General features: G+C 38.1%; 1 protein-coding gene across 1 annotated transcript; it reads right to left on the bottom strand.

Moving 5' to 3' along the window:
- Positions 1-115: 115 nt before the first annotated feature.
- On the bottom strand, positions 116-23,491 carry LOC106057556 (uncharacterized). Its single transcript, XM_013214801.2, has 3 exons — positions 22,609-23,491; positions 9,515-10,560; positions 116-2,282 (listed from the first exon to the last, which is right to left on the bottom strand). The coding sequence occupies exons 1-3, from the start codon at positions 23,270-23,272 to the stop codon at positions 2,052-2,054; spliced, it is 1,941 nt and encodes a 646-aa protein (XP_013070255.2). The 5' UTR covers positions 23,273-23,491; the 3' UTR covers positions 116-2,051.
- Between the last annotated feature and the right edge of the window lie 1,447 nt (positions 23,492-24,938).

Raw genomic sequence — 24,938 nt, 5'->3', positions numbered from 1 at the left:
TGTTTGTGTATGGTAAAGTTGACATACAAAGAAGGTCACTCTGATGAGTTTAACTTTAAAAGGAATAAGTCATACTCGACATAAGGTATAAAACTAACATGTACAAACATAAAAATTAATTTTGGTACAGCTTTATTCACCTCCAAAATCGGACCGGTATACAAAATATTTATGATCCTATACAGCAATTCTATTACATAGTTGTAATACATTTGTAATAGCATTTAAAATCCATAGAACAGTGAAATATACCTTTTCATCGTTAGGTTATAGTCCAAATAAAATGTCCATTCTACCAATTAAATAGAAAATATTTTTAGACGAACGAAGTGCACAACATTCCTAGTGACCTAAAATAATAATTCTAAGAACCTAACAAATGGCATAAATTGCCTAATCTACTTACGGTATATGGTGTAGAATTTAAAAAAAAATGCAGATGGCTGAAATGGTTAACTGATCATTAAAGACAAGATAATCTGTCAAGACCGGTTAGCTGTACTCGCTTTTGAATCCTCATTTAAGTGAAGGTGCCTTAAAGTACGGTAACCATCGAACTTGATTCTGCCTCTATTGTGGAGTGAGTACATATAGAATTAGTAGGTTTATGTTGCGTACCATTAGCTGAATAGCAGTTATCTACTCAAGGGAGGTAAGTTTACACTTGGATACATGTATTCTGATTAAAACGCATGCATCCATGGATATATTTCGTCACGATAGAAATCTTAAGACGGCCAAGTACGTTATTTGCGAGGCTAACGCCTGCAGACACAACTACAGTGCAATTATATAGGCCAGCTGTTCATTTTAAAAATTCAATAGGCACAAATATGTTGTCTTTATATATGAACTACGCAACTCTACACGTACAAGATTATCATTGGGATATTAATACTGGTACCCAGTACTTGCAAGTATCCATTGTTAAGGAAACAAAAGCACGTAAGAAACTACAATATCATGACTATCACTAGATAAGGTAGTTTGAAAAATTTAATACTTTCACTTTGCGGTTAAAAAGAAAAAGAATTGATATAATGAAACAAATTACTGGTACCCCTGGTAAGTAAAAAAAAATAAAAAAATCCATTTGTTGGGTTTACTTGTCTGAAATGGCGCCATATGTCCGAGGGTAAAAAAGTATTCTTTGTGTGTTTGTTTACTGGAAAAGAATGAATATCTTGGTGGGTTGGATGACGTGTAACTTTTCATGACCGATACTATTAAAAATACCGCCCTTGATACACATTTGTTTAAATTAAATAAAACTTGCTTCCATGCATTTAACAGTAAACCATTGTAACTTTATAGATGTAACTTTATTGATATAAACTATCAATAACAAATATTTACTGAAGTTTTTGTGGCTAAACTAAACCTTGACCACTACAAATTTTAGACAAAGTAGACTCCACTCATTGTTGGAAAAACAAAATGACATTGTACTGGTTGCAAGTAGTTATTGCCAAAGTGCATAGCTTCTCTCGTGCAAGTCACACTACATTCTTGCTAGAGTTTGCCAGTTGGGCTAAATATACAGTCAATGTGCATACATCGTATTTCATATTTATGTAGCCCAGGGTTGTCTAATTTGTCATTATTTGGTGATACAAAGTCCGGGGAGCCTCCTAGGCTATCATTATAGAATGAACCTTAGTCTCGTCAGTTCAAATCCTGTTCAGTTCATAACTTTGATTCATGGACCCCAGGTCAGTTCATAACTTTGATTCATGGACCCCTGGTGAGTTCATAACTTTGATTCATGGACCCCTGGTCAGTTCATAACTTTGATTCATGGACTCCTGGTCAGTTCATAACTTTGATCCATGGACCCCTGTCTGCTCTTTAGGTTATTGAGAAATGTCTCATGGTCTTCATGCCGATCTCACTTTAACAAATCTAGGAAGTCACTTGGTGTTGCCAACTGTGTCGTAAAGGACAGGGTGACTGCATGGACTAAACACATATGTAGGATGCCCCTCGCTCTCTCGCTGTCACACACACTCTCTCTCCACACACAGAAACCTAGATGGCCCTTCACGCTAATATCAGCGGCACCCACACTCTGCTGCTATCATGCCCTCATAGCTGTAGTCAAACTTAACAACGCCATCAATATCGAATAAGATGGAGATGGGGTCCAGTTTTGTAGGGACGCAGCAGGCCCGGCTTCCTTTCTCCGGGTAGCTGGTGTGTAGCAGCGTCTGGATGATGGCATGCCTGGTAGGACTCAGGTGGGTACCGATCGGGTAGTAACACTTTCCAATACATTCAAATGCCTGAAAATATAACACAATATCTCAATTAATATGTTACGGATACATATTAACGTCACACACACTATATATACAGTGTATGTGTTCTTATTTGTAGAAATTATTTTATTATCTTATCTTATAAAACACAGACGTTGTTTCAAAAAAGATGATTACGTCCTACGCGTGTCCCTAGGTCAATATTCTAGTCATGCTTGTTAATCAATAACTTAAAACTCTGTTAAGTCATTGGTTTTCCAGGCTGACTAAGGCAACCCATTCCACGCTCTAATATCTCTAAGGAAGAAGGAGTATTTGTACAAATGTGTCCAAGCACTAATATGGTAAACAAATAAGCTAAGACTAAAATTGTGCAGGAATCATTCCTTCATTCTCTTAAGCCCCCTACAACAAATCGTCTCACTACTTACTGTAAAGTTAGAAATGTTTCATAGCAAAAGTGATACTTTTCTATCGTTTATGTTTGTTGTGGAACGTTGTAAGTCAAGCCGTCCCATTGCATCTATAACGCTCTGGCCAAAGTAAACAACATAGAGCCTCTAACATGTCCACCATTGTAGCGTGACGAAGCACGAGCATCAGATCTAATAGAATCGAACTTAGCTTATCCATAAAAGTTATGGTTCAAAGAAAGGAGACATCCCAACAGAATCTCCACAGATTATCACATCAAAAGAGGAAGCTGGAGAGAGATTCAGCAAGTTAAAGCATTGTGCTTGGGACACAATGTAAAAGGTGCATCGCGCAGTGATGCTACTGCAAGGGAATGCTATACATATTCTAAGCTTAAAACTATTTCAGTCAATGAAAAGAAAGAGTTTTATTTTGTTTTCCAATTTATTATTGTTTTATTTATGGTGGTCCTTTGACACTTCATTTGCTCAGCATGTCAAATTTGACAGGGAATTCCGTAAGGCACTTATCATCAGTTATGAAGATAGTTGTTTTTTTTTTAAACCCTTAGGGGCTTCTTTAACACAAATTGAGAATTTTATTTCACATCATTAAAATTCCAATAATACGCGTCACTCTCGTAGGCCTACTTGAGTCATTAAAAAGATACAGACTCCTACCCACTAATAGATTCTTAAAGAATCTGATAACCTTTTTTTTTCCAGCAGACTGTTACTTCATTACTATTTTGTTTTAAAACATCAAAGTTGGCTGAATGAAGATCAACATATATACAAGGAGGATTCTTGAAGATTGGGTTTATTTTTGGTCTATCCAGCTGGCTGCACTGAAATTTCGCTATCATTTTTATGCTGATAATAGAATCTTCATGGCGACCTACGCTGTCCTATAATTTAGATTATAGCGCACATCTTTTATATACCGGTATATATTATATATATAAAAAAGATGTATAGGCCTATATATATATATTTAAGTTAACGTTCTTAAATTAGTCTCTCTCTTTCTTTATCTAAGAATTAAAATAAACATCTCTTTCTTTTTTTTTTTTTAAACCTGGCGAAAGTGGTTAATTGGTAATAATTAAGAAATAATGAAAATAATAAAATTAAACGTTGGTCCTGGTAAAATTAAATTTTGGTCGACCGAAATGTCTAATAGTGCCTTTCACATTTCACTACTAGCTAGCTGGTCATGTAGACGTAAGCCTATAGGACCAACAACAAGGCCATTGTTCCGGAACAGAAGTCAGATTATTTGCAGACGATTGCATAATAAAGACAACCATTAAAACAACACAAGATACAGACATTTTACAAAGAGAATTAGATTAATTACAGAAATGGGAATCAAATTGGAGCATGTCTTTCCACCCAGAAAAATGCCAGTTGTTAAGAGTAACAAAAATAAATAAATAAATACCACTTATCGTATTCATGGTTGACCAGTAACACAAACTAAGAACGTAAAATACCTAGGTGCTAGGCTTTTAATAAATGAAAAACTATCATGGAATCCCCATATTGTTGAAACTATTAAAACATCAAACAAAGCATTAGGGTTTATTAAAAGAAATCTCTTCAAATCAAAAAGAGCATAAAACTAAAATGTTATTTAATCTTGGTTAGGCTAATAATAGAATATGCATCCTCCGTTTGGGACCCCGCGATTCAAGATAAACATTGAGAATCTGGAACAGACACCAAATAGAGCAGTGATATTCATAACAAACGAATATTCACATTTTATTAGAGAAACATACATTTAGTAAAATCACTAAATTTAGAAAGCCTTCAGGATTGAAAACTTAAAAGTAAAGTAGCTATTAGGCCTATACATGAAACACTGAACCATAATCTTCAAATGCACAAACAAAACCTAATAAAATACTCTAAAGGAAAAACACAAAGATAAAGGCACATTTCTCGTCCCATATGCTAGGACAAATTAGTACAAATGCTCCTTCTACACTAGTGCTATTAGAGCATGGAATGGGTTGCCTGAGCCAGCCAGGAAAACAAATGACGTGGCAGAATTTAAGCAATTGATTAACATGCATGACTCAATTGACATAGGAACACGCGTAGGACGTAATCATCTTTTTTTTTTTGAAGTAACGTCTGTATTTCTCTCTGTCATGCAGTATAAAAGCCTACGCACACGCCCAGTCCTCGCAAAATAGAAACATTTTTAAGCTTTGCATATTTTGGGTACAAATAAAGGGGTTTTCAAGACGAAATAAAAATACTACATTCTACATTGGTGTCACGTGGTGTAGGCATACGCATCAAGGTCCCAAGAGATGAGTAAACAGGAAACCTATGTATGCATTGCTGGGATAGAAGTTTCGAGTTAGTACATAAAATATTTAATATTAATAATATGTAGGTGATGAAATTGGTTTCCGGTGCCGGAGGTTTGAACTGAACATGGAGGCCTATACATAAGGGAGACAAGCTTAGGCTATATCTTGGTCCATCAGTCAAAAAGTTTCCAGCTTTATGTATGTTGAGTCTATGTTTTGTTAATCTATTATTGAAATTAAATTCTATTGTGTGTTTTTTTGTGTAACAAACTTAATTATTTTCTCTTTTGCAGTAACGTCTGTAAAAAAAAAAGTAAAGGGACAAAATTATTATTTTTTATATATGTAAAAGATTGCAAGCTCACACATTAAAGATTCCAAGATTTTATTTCTCCATACAGATCTATACGGTTAGAGGACAAAACTATAACATTTTACAAAACTTCATTTTATAATCAGTGCATTAAAAAAAATGGCACCATACTCTAATATTATCTTTTAGAAGTGAAAAGGGAGGATTTATCCCCCCTCCTTCTCCCCAAATCCAAAGCAAGACATTTAGTGTCTTATTTTAGTTCACGAAACAGTCGTGTGAAAATTTGCAGATCTGAACATGTAGTATGCATGAGCTCAATATTGAAACAAATCGTAGAGCTCTATTTTCTCCACCAATATAAGATCACTAAGACGTCTTATGGCAATGGAAAAATGATCAAGTGTCTGTCTGTCTGGCAGGATCTTTTAAGTCTTATTTTCTACCACTTCCCATACTCGGATAAGGTTGAAATTTTGGCACAAGTATTCAATATCGATGACTTACTTACTTAGACTTAGGTCCTCCCGCGCCGTTCGGCGCATTTGGCGGCAAGCTGTCTCCATAAAGATCTGTCACTGGCAATGTCTGAAGCCTCCTCCCATCTGGTGTTCACTGTTCTGAGGTCCTTCATGAAGGTGTGTCGCCAAGTAATACGAGGACGGACGTCCCTGTTTGCGCTTTCCTCGTTTTGGCTTCCATGTTATCGCAACTCTTGGTGTGCGTAATTCATGTTGACGTAGAACATGTCCCGCAAACCTCATGCGCCGCTCAGTCACAACCTCACTAAGTGTTTGACTCCCAGTTCGGCATAGGATTTCCTTGTTTGAGACCCGATCTGTGTAACTGACTCCCAAAATCCGTCTCAGCCATCTCTGTTGAGCCACATTTAGTCTTTTCTCAATTTTGACAGATGACTTCCACGTCTCACATGCATATGTAGCAGTTGGAATGACGATTGTGTTGAGAAGGTGTATTTTTGTCTCGAGTCCAATGGCTTGGCTAGTCCAAATAGGCTGCAGCCTTTGGAAAATGCTCCCTGCCTTTCCTATTCGGCACGCTACATCATGGTAAGCATCTCCATCATTTGTTATGATGCTGCAAAGGTACGTGAACTTGTCCAGCTCTTCAAGCTTTGACTCGCCAAGTCTGACGGGGACACCCTTTGCCTTATATCCCAGTCGCATAATTTTAGTATTGTCCAAGTTTATGCGGAGGCCAATTTTGGGTGCCTCTCTGTCTAGGCTCTCCGCCGTCATTTCTTGAATGCATTTATTTGTAGCCCCGAGTAGTGCAACATCATCAGCAAAGTCCAAGTCCGTCAATCGGAGTTGTTCATGCCATGGAATACCAAAGGCAGTCTGGTTCATTGTTCTCCTCATTATGTAGTCGATGGCTAGGAGGAAAAGGAAGGGAGATAAGATGCATCCCTGTCTCACACCTGTCTCGATGCTAAAAAACTCTGTTGTTCCCTCTTCTGTTTTAATGCAGCAACTAGACTGACTGTAAAGGTGTCGTAGGATCTGGACGAATTTTTCTGGGATACCGTATTCTCTAACTATTTTCCATAGTGATTCTCGGTGGACACTATCAAACGCTTTTTTGAAGTCCACAAAACTGATTGTTAGCCGTTGTTGGTACTCAAGACTTTGTTCTATGATATTTCGATGACAGTACACGAATAAATAAATAAAATCAATTAATTAATTATTTAATTAATTAATTAGAGGTTATTAATTAATGTAGTTTTATCTAGAAAAGGTAAATAGATATTGCAATATTGAGAAAAAAATGACAGTAATTGAGCGGTTATTTCCCATATATAGGTTGTTGTTTTTTTAAGGGTAGTTATATATTTAGTTTGTTTTTGTTCTTTGTTTTGTTTTTTTATTAGACGTAAATTATTTATAATTTATATAGTCAAGTAAGTATATAGGTCTCTCTTCTCCCCATCTTAAATTTAAAAAAAAAAGGTAATGCACACCCCCATGTTGGTGGCGCCAACGATATTGAATCCATTCTAATTCTAACTTCTAACCCACATGCAGCAGAACACAGGAGACGTTGATTTGTATCTATCACGAGAATGTGAGATAGTTCACAGGAGCACGTTTTCAAATCAACTACCTGCCGAGCAAATATGCACAACAGAATCGAGTTGTTTTTATCAAGTTTCATTTTATTTTTCGATTGTGAGTGTCTCTATCCCACTCGTATGCGTCAGTTATTGAAGACGATACTAAGAATAATGGTTTCAGAATACTGCAATTTAACTAAACCAGTAGTTGCCGGAGTTTGTATCAGGTCATCCCCTAGGTGAGGAGAAAAAGTAACATAGTCCGGGGCTCGACATGAGGGAGTTCACGAATTTCTTTGCATCTTGTAAACTTACTTCAATGTTTTCTTTTGGCACGTGGCGAGATGGCAGAGAAGGCTCGAACGTACCCAGTTGTCAGGGGCCCAAATAGTTCTGACGGCGACCCTGTTTGTATCTGTGTGTGTGTGTGTGGAGGGGAGAGTTGGAAATTAAAAAAAAAGAGGTTAGTGCACATGTTTGCTTATGTAGGATAGTTTGTACACTCTACAAACGCTATCCATGGGTTCCAGTCGATGGTTAGAATTGAAAAATCAGGTTCCAGCGGTTCTTCGAAACAGATCGCAATTCTAGGATAAACGAAGATTTCAGAATAGAGAGTAATTTAACCATTTCAATAACTGCAATTTACTCTGAAAAATTATTTCATTTGAAATATGAGTCTGTTAAGGATAGAAATAAATAGTTTTTTTCTGGTGAACCCTATTGTAACTATATATGGGAAATGTTAATACACTATGTGTTTTGGAAGATATACGATACATTTTTGTGTGTGTGCAAAGTTTAGCATCGTTGAATCCTATTTATATGTTCATTTGCTTGTATCGTAATGTATTTTTTTAAATTTGGTTGGCAACAAGCATCCTCCAAAAATAGCGCCATAGACATTGTTTAATATTCGGTATTTACGGGTGTGTACATGTCTTCCTTAATTTTAGCGGCCCCCGAAAAGGGGAAAAGACGCTATTAGTTTTGTGTGGAATGTCTGTCCGTCCGCCCGTCCCGTTTAGATCTCGTAAACTAGAAAAGATAGTGAAAATCCGACATCCTAATATTTTAGACCATTCAAAGTTCTGATGCAACGGCTACTTTTTCTTTTCTGAAAGCGAAAAATCTAATTTTTAAAATCACTTATGCAAGCAGTTTTTTCATAAAAATATACCACTTTTACAACTATTCACTATTAATAGTAACACGGGAGGCTTGATAGTAAGGAAGAACGATGACTAGCATATCTTGTAACACATTTATGCAAGTGTTTTTTTGTTGTTGTTTTTTTTATTTGTATTGCTAAGTTATGTAAATTCTGTATACTTACTACTATATTTACACACAAAAAAATGTTTACTTTTTTTAAACAGAAAAAATCTATTTTAGTATACATATAAGTTGGAAATAATTTAAAACAGCAATTAATAAGTGTTTTTTTTTATTATCGCTTGAACTGTAGTGTAGTGCTACATCTACAAAACATTGAACTAAAGGAATTTTTTTTTTTACGGAAATGTTTTTTCTCTTCAGGATTTGAATAAGAGATTGACCCTTTACAAAACCATTAGATCAATTAGATATTCATTATAAGACATTAGTTGGGCCAGACTCACATCTAGCTTCACATTCACTTTCACCTATCCTTTGGTCTGCTGGACCGCTGGGGCACCACACAAGATCTGTCAACATTCTTTCTCCATTCTTCTTTGTCATTTGTCTTTGATAGAATTTCATTCTGATGTTGTTTCTCAAATATTGAGACCTGCATTTTTACCTGCCTGGGTGGACCACTTCGGGGGCCGATTCTGAGTTTCAACTGTCTTTGTAATCTTGTTTGTTGTTTTTTCTTTACGTTTTTCTTTAGGTATCCTTATATATGGTCTATCGACATTTTATGTACATATTGGTATCGCCTTAAACAAGAGTTAAAATGGCTACTTCATCTAAATAATGTTTTAAATAAGCTGGTCTTTATGTTTAACGTTCTTGGATATGTAAATAGCAATACATTTTGTTTCGCAATAAGGTTCTTAAAAACTTGAAGTACTTAGAATTATACAGACAACAATCAAACAGTAATAGAGAGTAAAAACAAAAAAAATAATGAAAGCACTCACATGATATCCATCCGGTGCAATGACAGTCAAGTTCCACTTGATTTCTTTAAACACTATGTACAGTTGCTGACGTCGACAACTGCTCCGTTTCTTTTTACTCCTTTTGAATCGATTATGCGCCTTGGCCACGTGTCCGTCCTCAAACAACACATCTAAATGTCTCCTGAACCTCGCTTTGGCATGTCGTCTGGCTCGGGCCAGGAAAACTGGATTCGGCGAAACGTCGTCTTCCGATTCTTCGGAACTATTCTCCGATTCCGACTCCTCATTTTTCGCAGATAATACCGTATCGTATATTTTCCTGAATGAAGAAATACTCGAAGAGTCAAGTGGACGCTTATGTTGCGCGTTGTTTCTGATTATTTTACTTTGGAATGTAACATTAGGGATGTTTTCGCTGTCCACATATTCATAGTTGTCTAGCAGACTTGGCTGCTTAGCTTTGGCGGAGGAGATTTGGTGCTCGGCAAGCTGCATGGTTTTGACGGCATTCACGAATCCCTGAAAATATTGCCGGCTGTAGTTTGTTTCATTGGTCGAGTTTCGATGGAACAGACTTAACTCGATAGAGTCCGTGGAATAGTATGTGTCTCTCTTGGCTAGGACGTGATGCGAGATGGAACCTGTTTTTTTGGCAAACACCACCAAAAGAGGTTCTTTGCCATCAATGCTGCCAATAGCGAGTCTTACTTTGTCTTTGTTCTTATTTGCTTCGCTTAAACTTAAATGTACTTCAAATATTTTCAACCCTGAGGTCATCCAGGATTGGACAGATGAAGTCACGTTAATGCTCTCCCATGTTCCGTTTGCGATGCTGAAGTTCTTAGAAGTTACTAAAGCAGAAGGCGCTGTTTCATTCCATGGATCAAGTTCATAAACTTTTATTTGACCGGAGGATTTACACACTTCCTGGTCGGGGAAACTACATGTGACTACTAGAAATACTCTGACTTCTGCATACTGAATTATCTCCTCTTCTTTATCCAGAGTAACATTAAAGACGAGGGTAGAAGGTGCTTCTGTGTTATCACTCGATGGTACAGGATCTGTTGGCACAATACAAATAGTTTCAAATTATTTATAAACCGATCCGAGATTATCTAGACCTATAATTGTATTGCATATTTTCTAGAAAATATTGCTCTTTTGAAAATTTTCATATTTTTCAGTAAAAATCTGGTAGAAAAAAGTACGTTCAAAACATCTTCTGAGACAAGCTTTGGGATTCGAACCCCCGAGACATCGTATCGACATTTTAAAGAGCATATCATTCGAACAGCCAGTGATAATGCTGAAACTTTGACACTTTAAAAAAGAAAACCAACACATAAGTCTTAGTCTGATATAGTCAATGGCTAGAAGACAAAAACTACGGAAATAAAATTTAGAGACCCGCTTACCCCCTCCCTACCCCCCAAAAGAATAAATAACGTAAACTAAAAGCGTTAGACAGGGCAAAAGAAAGGGAGGAATGGAGAAAGAAAGTCGACAAGTCTTGCTTGATGCCCCAACTCTCCAACAGACTAAGGGATAGGTAAAGGTAAAAGGAAAAGCGTTTGACTAAAAAAGTAAAACTAATGTAAATAATGGGACAATCTAGGATGGTTGGGTCAGAGACTGGAAAGAGAGTTTGGTCCCCTAGTGTCAGTAGTGTCTACCTAAGGGCATAGCATAATTGCGACACAAAGGCTCTTGGCATTCAACTTGCTGTTATGCGGTGGTCCGCTAAATGCATGTCGGAAATATGTATGATCCCCTGGAGGAAAAAATGTTAGGTAGCACGGAAATATGTATGATCCCCTGGAGGAAAAAATGTTAGGTAGCACGGAAATATGTATGATCTGAAAAAATGTTAGGTAGCACGGAAATATGTATGATCTGAAAAAATGTTAGGTAGCACGGAAATATGTATGATCCGAAAAAATGTTAGGTAGCACGGAAATATGTATGATCCCCTGGACGAAAAAATGTTAGGTAGCACGGAAATATGTATGATCCGAAAAAATGTTAGGTAGCACGGAAATATGTATGATCCCCTGGACGAAAAAATGTTAGGTAGCACGGTAGCACTGACTTACATGTTGTCAAGGGATCATGTCATCGTTATTTTATGTCATTTTATGGACAAGAACAACTGATAAAAATTTGGAATTACTTCGCCTGATAATATTCTTGCATTTCCGGGGACTTGGGGATAACGCCAAGACACTTTTCTCATTTCCGGGGACTTGGGGATAACACCAAGATACTTTTCTCATTTCCGGGGACTTGGGGATAACGCCAAGACACTTTTCTCATTTCCGGGGACTTGGGGATAACACCAAGACACTTTTCTCATTTCCGGGGACTTGGGGATAACGCCAAGACTCTTTTCTCATTTCCGGGGACTTGGGGATAACACCAAGACTCTTTTCTCATTTCCGGGGACTTGGGGATAACACCAAGACTCTTTTCTCATTTCCGGGGACTTGGGGATAACACCAAGACACTTTTCTCATTTACGGGGACTTGGGGATAACACCAAGACTCTTTTCTCATTTCCGGGGACTTGGGGATAACACCAAGACGCTTTTCTCATTTCCGGGGACTTGGGGATAACACCAAGACACTTTTCTCATTTCCGGGGACTTGGGGATAACACCAAGACACTTTTCTCATTTCCGGGGACTTGGGGATAACACCAAGACTCTTTTCTCATTTCCGGGGACTTGGGGATAACACCAAGACACTTTTCTCATTTCCGGGGACTCGGGGATAACACCAAGACACTTTTCTCATTTCCGGGGACTCGGGGATAACACCAAGACACTTTTCTCATTTCCGGGGACTTGGGGATAACACCAAGACACTGTTTTTTTCTTATCCTCAAACCCTCCCTTTTTTTTTGCCATCAAATGGAGAACATATTTATCGCGTTATCCTTCACAAAACTTCCCGAGGTAATTTTAACTCATCTCAGCAACACCTTCACTTTAACCCATCTCTCCCCACCCTTCTGTAGGTCATTATTTGTAAGTAGAGGTAAGTGAGTACCTAGCAAGAAGTTAAACATTTGTGTTTGTAATAGTAGCCTACATTATTAACACACACACACACACAAACAATGAAAGTTCAAGGGATGCATAGTTCAAGCACTCTGCAAACACATTGAGAGAAAAAAAATCTAGATGTTAAAAAAACAAAACTTTTTGGCATCGATCTTGTTCTGAAAAATATATATAAGGCCCAAGCCCAACACATATTTCTATTATCATACTAACATGGCACAGCCTTAGAACTCTCGTTAAAACAACTTTTTGAAAATGTCTATTCACTTATTTTCTCCCACGGCTCATGCAGTGTTTTGATACACCTCTGCTCAGGTAGGCATATGAATGTCGATAAAGTCGTGCATTTCACTCATATCAAAAGAAACATTAGAATATGTTAGATAATATAAATCATATTTTGCGAAATGTGTAGACCTAACTGCGGCCACTGTCAAATTTTTTTGTAACATATCACTTCTCATGCCCACTTATTTTTTTTATTACTATTAAGAGTCATCAAGGTGGAGGCAATAAATAGCTCAACAAGTTTGATAAGAGGTTACATCCCGCCCGTCAGTAACGTCTAAATGTATGAGCACTGCTATTCACCCCGCCCGTGAGTTGCGGCTAAATGTATGAGCACCTATTTCAAGAACTTAGCTCATTACGCACGAACTGTTCACCTCAATTTGACGTCTGCCGCAATACGCCGCGCCCATGTAAATATAGGTATTGAAAGACGTTTTCAAGCTCACACAGGAAGTACGATTCTTTGAATAGGACAATTCTCCGGAAAACGTTACATATATACATATATTTCTCCCCCACCCCCGTGTGCAAAAAAAAATGTGTGTGTGTGTGTGCGTGTATGTGTGGGTGTACATAATTAATCTTTATTACATTCTGACCCTTCATTCTTTCGGAAGACGTTTATTGTACCCTAAAATAGGTTCTTCCTGGAGTTAGTGGAAAAATTGTAGACTTCCCGCCATTGCCAGCAAGGTGGTCTGGAGGAGCGCTGTGAAAAACTCTCAGTATGGGGGGTGTTTAAACTCAAAAACACCAGGAGGGGTTTTAAACTTTTTAAAAAAGCCCTCTGGAGGAGGGTGTTTAAGCTCAACCCCTCCCCCCTTGGCTTGGCTAAGCTCATAGAATTTTTAGTGTGTAATTTGCTTTTTTTTTTATATTGAAGAGTTATTTTTTTTTAGCTTCAAACCCCGCTAACTGGGGGTTTAAACTCAAAACCCACTAAGGCTATCTATGATCATAGCATTTTGAGTGTGTAATTTGCTTTTTTTTTTATATATTGAAGAGGTATTTTTTAGCTTCAAATCCCGAGGAAGAGGGGTTTAAACTCAAAACCCCTTTGGCTACGATCATAGCATTTTGAGTGCGTAATTTACTTTTTTTTTATTTTGAAGAAGTATTTTTTAGTTTCCAACCCTGTTGAAGTGGGGTTTAAACACAATGCCCCCTTTGGCTACGCTCATAGAATCTGGTAACTGATGTTTAGATAGCCTTATATTGAAGAGGGGGGTATCGTAAATTTCGGAAGGGGTTTTAGCTATGCTCTTGGAATTTGGGGATTGTCGTTTGCATTCTTTTTTTTTTTTTTGGTTTTGTTTTATAGAAGAGGGGAGGATTTGACTGCCAAACCCCCTGGTAGGGGTTTTTAAACTCAAAGCCCCCTTGGCTGTGCTGGGGGCAAGTGATGGTTTAGTATTAAATTCTCACCTAAAATTAACAGAATCATAGATAAAAAATCAGTCACTAAATTCCGACCCGTCCCGTCCCCCTTCGGGGGGGGGGGGGTTACGCCCATGATATATATATGTACCGGCACCTTTTTGAATGTGAGGGAAAAAAATATTACTTATCTGGTACTTTAACGTATATTATTAATTTATTAGTAGTTAAAAAAGTTAGGCGATCCATCACTGAGTACTGGCACCTATTGTTTTACAAAAAAGCAATGGATATTTTTTTTCCTTCATCTATTTTAGGGTCACGATTAACTGCAATATACTGTATTTGTTAGTATTCTTAATAGGACAATTAAATGAACTATGAACAAATTCTGGGGCAGAATATTACTTTTCGTGAGAGACCAGGAATTTTGTTTTCTTTGTTTTTGACGATGTAAAACCTTTTTGAGGCTACTGAAAACACAAATCTATTTTCGTTTTCAGGTGTTACACATAATTATTTGCGGAATCTCCCTGACAATAAGTTGGTTTTCTGTAGTAGGCTGAGTGGTTAAAGCGCTTGGCTTCCGAACTTGGGTTCTGGGCTCGACTATCGGTAAAGACTGGGATTTTAAAACCCATGAAAAAGACCAAGATGCCTGTGTGTAGTCGCTGAATGAACTCTTTATGTTGTGTCTGTTGTATTTATGTGTATGTTTCTGTTGTGTTGTCTTTATGTGAGAAAAGAGTCCATGTAATCACAACAAATTTCCAAAAGGATCAATAAAGCAGTATTAGTCTTAGTCTTAAATGTTGGGATTTTTAGAGCGCCACTTAGTCCGCCCAACTTTGGGTAAAGTAAAGGTGGTTGGTTGTTGTGCTAGCCGCGCGCATGACACCCTGCTCTTTAACCGTAGACCAAAAAAAAAACCCCACAGATGACCTTAACATCATCTGCTCTAAACATCGCAAAGTCTGAAAAGGGAACTGTAAGTATTGGTTAGCACAATATTCACGGACAGATATTACCACTGGTCTTTTTGTTGTAGTTGCATTAATATTGTGTCTATTACTTCAAATAACGTCCTTGTTTTTCAGCATCTAACAGCTTTAGAAATATGCATTGTTGTCATATGTATAGTCTTTCTTTGATAAGATGTTGCTTAACATTTACAATTTTACATACAAGGACTTGATGAACTCTTGTTTCTCAAACATTTACAAAATTCAAATTCAATCCTCAGTTATGAATTAGTCTAAATGAACACTTTGTACGGTAAGCCAACACAGGCCTATAACAAAGGAGCATCATAAAACTTAATAAATGAGTGAATGTATAAACTTTGTAAAACGAATGATTCATATTGCAATGCCGAGGTAAGGATTGATGGAAACCGAACTTTGTTAGAAAGAGACGAAAATCATTGTAGTCTCCCTTTACAGGGTTCGCTGAGAAATTTTCTGGTGATTTGGCAGGTCTGCAGCAGTAACGGGTTCTGGTTCTGATAGGCACCGATCAAATTATGTGTCAAAGCCAAGTGCTGGTGTATTAACTTTGCAAGTTGGTTATAGCGACCTAGGTAGGCAGATTCTGATAGAGCTGAAATCCTGCCATTATGTGTTCAATCGACTCACCTACATTTCCACATTTTCGGCATTTGTCAACAATATTGAGTTTTAGGATATGCTTCTCTTAATTATGTTATATTATATTATATTATATTATATTATATTATATTATATTATATTATATTATATTATATTATATTATATTATATTATATTATATTATATTATATTATATTATATTATATTATATTATATTATATTATATTATATTATATTATTATTGGGCCCCATTAGCCCGATTCGACATGTTGATCTTCTGAACACAAGAGTAAATATGCTTTGCACATTTTAAAAATCATTCTATATTCTAAGATATTCCATTAATTTTATTTTCTACACATCTATCCAATTTTTTCTGTTTCCTCGTGCCATGTCATCAGCTCAGTCCAAAAGAAGTTTACTTAAGGTTCTCTTTAGTATTCAGAATCCAAAGTTGAGTGCCTGGGACACACAGTGCTATTCAGTTACGTTCTTCCCTATCCACTTCTTATTCAATGGAGTTGAATGTTCAATCATGAGCTTATTTTAATGTAAGCATGAAGTAGTTATAAACTTCCGCCTGAATCGGAAACTAGCAACCGATATCTTCTCTATTTCCCTTTTCACGTGACACTGACAGTTTCCAATCCTATCAGAGGGTCCTTACGTGTGGTCATTTCCTCGAGTAGACCTTATCCTTAAAAGCATGTTTTTCGCGACCGATATAGTCAGGAACAGATGGAATTGTCACTAAGAAATTCATTCCTACAAATAATATCCAATGCAGATAGATATGGTCCGAATCTGTACTTTCAGTTCATTAATTATCAATAAGAAATATTGCATTGTCTGAATTATTGACTCTAGAGCCTACTGCATCTTTCCACTTTTACCGGCCAGGTGTCGCGGAGTAGGTAGGGGATATTGAGTGATAATAGCCACCTCATCGATGCTCTTTATCCCCAGTACCTGGATTTGTGTACTCTTAGAGCTGGCAAGCAAACTTGATTCTATAACCCTGTTTAACTTTATCTGTGACTATGAACTATTGCATGTAAGAATATCAAACTAGCTGATAATAAAATATTTCGACTACAACAAAAGGATAAGTCTCTTGAACTCGGCTTGTTTACCAAATATATTTCTTATATATTGTTGTAACCCTGCCTTGCACCAGTGCTTGAGGTGCGCACTAGCGCACTAGTGAACGTAAACAGGAAGACACTAGGATGGAGAGAAAAAGACTAGAACGGAGAGAATAACAGTGCATCAGGGATTGTGAAGAGTCTGAATGTTTGGAAACTAAGAAGCCAGCTTTTGGTGCTGCCAGAAGGTTGTAGAAGGGACCTGGAGCGAAGCGGGGAAGGCTGTCGTTGGTCCACATTCGGGTTGCTGTCTAAAGGACTGGTAAATTAGTAGAAAGACTCCGAGGAAGCTGAAGGATGCTATGTGTTTGTCCTGTTCCTGTTACACTGTGTTGTGTTGCCTGCCTTTACGTTGAGTGCCTACCCAAGAGTTACAACAATTGGTGTCAGAAGTGGGATTTAGGCAGCTCAACGAAAGGAAACAATGACAACGCTGAGGAAGCTAGATGCTTAGCTGTAAACAGTTAAAAGAGGAGCTCCGAGCCAGGGAGCTGAGGATCTTCTGTGCCAAAGAAAAAATGAGAGCCAGTCTTTGGCAAGCCCTTGTTGATGAAGAGGAGGATCCGGAAATATACCTGTTTGAGATAGAACCAGATATTGGTGAGGTGCTGAACACCATGCAGAACTGGTTAAGTGAACTTTGTACCTTCCAGGATTCGATGAATCATTCTATGGACAAACTGATACGTAACGTGCTAGGCCAGATCAATCATGTAAGAGAGAGGAGTCTAACATCATTCAACAACAATGAACCGTTACTCATTCAAGACTGTGGCTGTACTGATAGTTACAAAGAATGCGTCAATCTTAACAAGAAGCACACAGAGGAACAGAAAGAGACAGTCGAAGCAATAGAAGAAGTCTGCTACGCGACTGAAACTTTTGCTGTACCAGCTTTGAGTGCAACAACGACCCGGACAGAGCAGGACAACTTTGAGCTTGCGTTAGAGCCTGTCACTTTGGACCTTAAGGACCCCTGTCGATCTGCCAGTGCCTACGAGGGGAACTTGAATTTTGATTGTTGCATTCAGGCGGTAAGCAACAACTGTACATGCGGTGCTTCACGAAGGGAATGCAAATGTCAAGAAGCTCATCAACAGGGTCTGAAACCAGTGGACTTCGATACTTCTATTTTCACCAGCGAGAGAGGCCCTGAAGGTGGTCAGAAGAACCCTGCAGATGATGAACTTTTGCACCTTAAACGTTGTAAAGGTGCCTTACAGACAATTCTCCCTGAGACGGCTGAGGCTGACAGTTTGTTAAACAGCTTGGCTTTATGTGGGTCTACAGCTCTTTCACGAGTCATCCTTAGAAAGGGCCTGATGAATCGCAGTTATGAGACAACTGCGTTAACAACAACAATAGCTGTCACTAACACTCTATGTGTCAGGTGGCTGACGCCAGCGACAACCGTCAGCATGGAGAGGCCACGTTTGCGACATCGTGTAGAGAAAAACTTGGTCAACTGGAGAAGGAGAAAACGGCACCTGCTGAGAGCAGTGCCCTCCCCTTTGTGAGGAACACGCTCCATGCAATATGTGACTCCCACTGACCGACATCCACCTGCACTGATCAACCGTGAACCTGTTTCTTTTCGGGACGAAAAGACTAAGGTGGGGGTAGTGTTGTAACCCTGCCTTGCACCAGTGCTTGAGGTGCGCACTAGCGCACTAGTGAACGTAAACAAGAAGACACTAGGATGGAGAGAAAAAGACTAGAGCGGAGAGAATAACAGTGCATCAGGGATTGTGAAGAGTCTGAATGTTTGGAAACTAAGAAGCCAGCTTTTGGTGCTGCCAGAAGGTTGTAGAAGGGACCTGGAGCGAAGCGGGGAAGGCTGTCGTTGGTCCACATTCGGGTTGCTGTCTAAAGGACTGGTTGGTAAATTAGTAGAAAGACTCTGAGGAAGCTGAAGGATGCTATGTGTTTGTCCTAGTGAATAAACACCTGTCTTTATTTCCTGTTACACTGTGTTTTGTTGCCTGCCTTTACGTTGAGTGCCTACCCAAGAGTTACAACAATATATATATATATATATATATATATATATATAGAGAGAGAGAGAGAGAGAGAGAGAGAGAGAGAGAGATTTAAAGTTCATCTGTTTCTGTGGTAAACATTTTATTAGGACGTCATTAGGTTAAAATAGTGCACTTTTGCAATGCCATAAAATCTCGTTTTTGAATTCCCTATATCCAATGAGATTTGAACCAAGACCTTCCGTTTGCCAGCGAACGCTTTCTCTCGGCCATCATGCCCCATAGAAAGCAAATGAGTGTTTACATTTTAGATAGCGCTTAGGATTCTCAGCATAATAATGTTATCTGGGTTAGTCTGAGCTATTCTTCCCATTGTTATGTAGACTCAAGGAATGTTTCAATCTTTCGGCCTATAGGCCTATAGTTAGTAAAGTGTACATTAACCTGTCGTAGTACCAGGATTTTACACCTGTACACCAAGAGGCTGGGTTTATTTATCGATAACTATGGAATGTTCAGTATGTTAATAAGCAATTGACCAGAATTGACCTATAACATTCACTAAAATAAAATTACAAAGGAATATAGACTATAGAATATCAGTAAAGTGACCCTACAGACTGCATAGTAGAAAGAGATGCCCTGTTTGAACAAGAATGTATCAATGCTGTGTTCAACTTTCCCTAACAACACGTCCCAAATCGAACTTCTCAATTACAGTAACAGAATGTATTATGAAAACGTTACCCTTACCACGTGTCACAGAACTTCAACTCGTTAACTGAAAGACGTAGAAATAGATTTATATCGTCTATAATCTCTATATCGATCTCAAAGACTGTTCTGTCTTCAGGGAAAATCCTTATAAATAATTATCCTAAACTCCTGTCTCGTGCCCGTATTTCTTAGTTCATTGTATAAGGTTCCTACCTACCCACACCCCACTTCCTTTTTTTTTTTTTACTTTTACCCCCCCCCCCCCCCAAAAAAAAACATACAAAAAACAAGCTCTTATTTGAGAAAAAAAAATCATTTTATTATGACAATGAGATAAACGAGTAGATGCAATGGAAACGATTATCAGGGCTTTTAAAAACACAGGTATTTTAATCTCTCTACTTCTTCCCAACCGAACGAATGACTCAGAAAATAAGGAATTTCGCTAAACATATCAAGCGGTGTTTTTATGTATTTATATTTTTATATCGCTTCCTACATTTGAAGCTAGAGAGTTCACCTTGTGTTGTAGGCCTATATCTATGAGAGTTCACCTTGTGTTGTAGGCCTATATCTATGAGAGTTCACCTTGTGTTGTAGGCCTATATCTATGAGAGTTCACCTTGTGTTGTAGGCCTATATCTATGAGAGTTCACCTTGTGTTGTAGGCCTATATCTATGAGAGTTCACCTTGTGTTGTAGGCCTATATCTATGAGAGTTCACCTTGTGTTGTAGGCCTATATCTATGAGAGTTCACCTTGTGTTGTAGGCCTATATCTATGAGAGTTCACCTTGTGTTGTAGGCCTATATCTATGAGAGTTCACCTTGTGTTGTAGGCCTATATCTATGAGAGTTCACCTTGTGTTGTAGGCCTATATCTATGAGAGTTCACCTTGTGTTGTAGGCCTATATCTTGAAATATTTCACATGTTTGTTTGGAGAGAATGACTTGTTAAAAATGTTTATAAAAACAAAGATGTTTTGGTTAAAGGCAACAGCCAAAATTGCATATAAGTTGTATATTTTTCTATAAATATTTCAGCAGAAGCACAATTTTAGTAGCGAAGTCTATATCTGGGAGAATATGTGTAAGATTCAAAACTATAAGTAGACTTAATACAAAGACCTTTACTTAAAAAAAAAGAAATATATATCTAGAAGTAGGCTTAAAATATAGTCCTAGACTTAGAAGTAAATGAATAGATCTAGATGTAAATACATAGAAGTGAACTCATAGCTCTAAAAGTAAACACATAGAAGTGAACTCATAGCTCTAAAAGTAAACACATAGATAGGTAAACACATAGCTGTAGAATAGAACTCATAACTCTAGAAGTAAATACATAGATATAAAACTAGCGAAACGAACGCTTGAACAATGCACAGACAACTTTTGTTCTTTTTGTTTGATATATTTCGGATGTTCCTGCAGAGCTGATGATTATTCATCCATCCTCTCTCGCACGACGCTATGGGATGACGGCTGGCACGGTGTGAACCCGGGACCATCGAGACGGCAGTCCATCGCATACAACACGTCCAGGCAGCCATTCTTTTTGCGTTTTTTTTTTGGTCTTCTACGCACGAAGTTAAAGCGATTATTGAAAACGTGGAAGCAGATGCCAAGCAGATGGGTAAAACTTAGGGACAGTAGGAGAGAGGAACCCATAACCGAGTCGCCTGGAGGAAGATGGTTGGTGACCTAGACCCAAGGCGGGACCACAGGCAGAGATGAGATACACGAGTTTAGAGCTATTATTGAACACGATTTTATTTGACGATTAAAGCAATAGGATTAAAATCATGCCAGTAGCCAGCTAGGTTCAACTGAGTGGGTCGTAATTATATCTGCCTACTCTCTCAATTACAGCGAATCTTATGGATAAGGGACAAAAGCTTTCATTGGAAGGTAGGCAATATAGGTTAAATGTTTTGCATGTTTCGGATGTTCCATCAGAGTTAAAGATAATGTATATCCTAGACCCAAACCTTCCATCAGAGTTGAAGATAATGTATATCCTAGACCCAAGCCTTCCATCAGAGTTAAAGATAATGTATATCCTAGACCCAAACCTTCCATCAGAGTTAAAGATAATGTATATCCTAGACCCAAACCTTCCATCAGAGTTAAAGATAATGTATATCCTAGACCCAAACCTTCCATCAGAGTTAAAGATAATGTATATCCTAGACCCAAACCTTCCATCAGAGTTAAAGATAATGTATATCCTAGACCCAAACCTTCCATCAGAGTTAAAGATAATGTATATCCTAGACCCAAACCTTCCATCAGAGTTAAAGATAATGTATATCCTAGACCCAAACCTTCCATCAGAGTTAAAGATAATGTATATCCTAGACCCAAACCTTCCATCAGAGTTAAAGATAATGTATATCCTAGACCCAAACCTTCCATCAGAGTTAAAGATAATGTATATCCTAGACCCAAACCTTCCAGCAGGACGACTGAGGATGACAGACGACAGGGTATGAAACCATCGAGAAGACCGAACAACAGTCCAGCGAGCAAATTGTACGACCAAGCAGCCACCCAATATCTACAGCTATACATACTCAACGAAGTTGATTTAAGTTTGTTTTTTGTCTCTTTTTTTATCCTTTCCCGAAAAAAACTTGTTTAGTAATAAAAAATAAAATGAGGTAAATTTGAAACCTTTTAGCACACCTATCAAACATTTCGAACTCATTGGCGAGCGCTTGATTCAAAGAAGATCTAATATCTTGCTTGTTTGATGCCTGAGGGTGAACCTATAAAATATATAAAGAGCGAACTACACTGATAAATACTGACAGTCAGCCCTTAAGGTAACCCAATTTCGCAAACGAATCCAACGAATCTATGCCCTGAGTGGCTGACTAACCGAGAGTAAACATAGAAACGTCTAAATCTTAATCTAACTTGCCATTACCTGCGTGATTAATGTTGATGAAACTTGTAACCACCGTGTTCATGAGCAGGTGATAATGAGTACCTTGCAGAAGATGATATAGTTGTATCATGTATTCTGGAGCCACTGACTTGGGCGGTCCTAGTTTGATCTTTTGGGACAACTTGTCACTGGTAGATCTTCGACTCCTGTGCATTTCATATGACTTTAACAGCTCCCTGTATTGGCTGGTAAACGAGGCTGACTCCTGAACTATTTCTTGCAACCCTTTATCGTTGTTGTCACTCAAATTAAACGTGTCAGTTTCCTTTCGAGGATAAACAGTTTTTCTAGGAACTGAATTTATAGAAAAACTTTCACGTCTTCTGCTTGTTTGTTGGCGCCATCCTTGTCCAGCATTCTTCACATTTTCTTGTTGACTTTTAGGACTTTTAACTGCCATTTTTAATAAGTTACTAGAGCTACTATCTTTAGTGTCAATGCTTGCCAACTTTAATTCAGTAAGCGTTATTATTTTGGCGCCAGATTCATTGGAACGAGGTTTAAATTCGCTGTTCATTGAATGTCTGTCAGCATTAACTGCTGGATCGATGCCCAGTAGTTCTTCTGACGGGCAAGGCAATCCAGCGATCAGAAGAATCAGAGGCGGCAAAAGAACGCGATAAATAAACAGAACATCCCTCATTATGAATTTAGCATTCTCAAGTTTGGCTTTGCAAGTGAAAAATGAAACTCATCCCTCAGACGCGCTGTGTGATTGAAAGCTATGCATTCGTTATTTCCGATTGTCACCTATGTACGCTGAATTTTTTGACATTCCAGTGTTCACTTTTCTTTCCGTTCATTTCATTCAAAGCACATCGTGAATGAGAAGACTTCTAGCAAACTGAAGAAACTTTGCTACCACTCGCCGTTTTCATTGGTCCCAAGTCACGTGCTCCCAGACGTCATGATAAGAATGAGGGAGGAAATAAGTGAGGGCGGGAGATAATGTAGTAATGGAATCGTAGATCGAATCACCCCTTCCCCATTTTTTTCTCTGTGCCCCCCCCCATCACCTGCCCCTGTCTCTGAGATTAGAGCTTACAGTAATTCGTGTCGGTGATGTTGGCCTGTGGGTCTACGTGAGTACAGGTAGAGAGGCAAGGACACGAAGATGGGCGAGTGTTCATTTGGTTTATTACTTCCTCCGTCTCCAAATAGTCCCTAGCTCTTTACACACACACACAAACATACACATTCATACTCATATATAACGTACAAACACTCACACACGCGCACTTCAGATTAGGATAAAATGATGAAATATTTTGTAGATTCTTGACGTTTGTCACAAATCTTCTGACACACCCTGATTTGAATATCTCGTGATTTACTTTGATACACACATGTTGCACTAGAGAACCCAGCTTTTGACGGTTTAAGAGGCAGGCTAACATAACATTGCACATTTGACTCATAAAAAAACAATTGATTCATGCCCATCATCTCTTATCTAATTTGTTTTTTCAAATCAGAAGGCATAAGCTTATGTTCCCTTTCCTTTTTCAGACCTTGTGGTCTTTAGGGCAGATGACGTAAAGGACATCTGTTTCTGTGGGTTAACGAGCGTGTCATGTGGCCAGAACAACGACCAACCCCAAACTAATGTCAGGTAACCATTAGATCTAGGTGGACCCAGAGGCGCCCTTAACATCCCTAGCTTGAAAATCCCGGTCTTCGCCAGGATTTGAACCTGGGACCCCCGGTTCGGAAGCCAAGCGCTTTACCGCCCAGCCACAGCGCTTCCAATTATAAAGCATTACAAGAAATAAATATAATGAGAAATAATAGACCACCATCAGCTTCATCAAGTAGGAATGAATATTTCTTTTTATTTATTTTCATTTATAGCTTAATTTTTTGTCGAACCCAATATGCAGTTCCCCCCCCCCCCCCAAAAAAAAAGGAAACATTTTAGGCCTAAAGTTGAAAGTAAACCACACTTGACTTAGAGCAAGATATCCGTGTACTACACAACAAGAAGACTGGATGATAATTGTACATTTCCAAAACTGAATTTAAGTATAATTACAGAACAATACAAATCGATCATCAAATGTTATTGTCACAGATAACATTTTCAATTCTTTCTTTTAATTTAAGTGAATACAGTGCGTGAGAGTGTAAATAAGGAACATTAGTTATGTATCACCGGAAAAAAAATCGTTTTGAGAGATCGAGAGTTGGTGAATGAGTTGATGAAGTCAGCAACGTAGTAAGAGAGTTAATAGTCATGTACAAAGTATATACCGAAATATACATATATATTAAAGTGACCATAATTCCCGACTTAAGGGCGTGACAGTCTC

This window comes from Biomphalaria glabrata, chromosome 2 (genome assembly GCF_947242115.1).
Source record: "Biomphalaria glabrata chromosome 2, xgBioGlab47.1, whole genome shotgun sequence".
Lineage (NCBI taxonomy): Eukaryota > Metazoa > Mollusca > Gastropoda > Planorbidae > Biomphalaria > Biomphalaria glabrata.
This window is presented reverse-complemented; position numbering and strand designations above follow the sequence as displayed.

Excerpts from the sequence above, each read along its gene's own strand:
- LOC106057556 (XM_013214801.2), bottom strand. The coding sequence starts at position 23,272 with ATGAGGGATGTTCTGTTTATTTATCGCGTTCTTTTGCCGCCTCTGATT. Across the intron at positions 10,561-22,608 it reads CATCAACATTAATCACGCAG|ATCCTGTACCATCGAGTGAT; the intron begins GTAATGGCAAGT and ends TTGTGCCAACAG. Across the intron at positions 2,283-9,514 it reads TTGCACCGGATGGATATCAT|GCATTTGAATGTATTGGAAA; the intron begins GTGAGTGCTTTC and ends TTATATTTTCAG.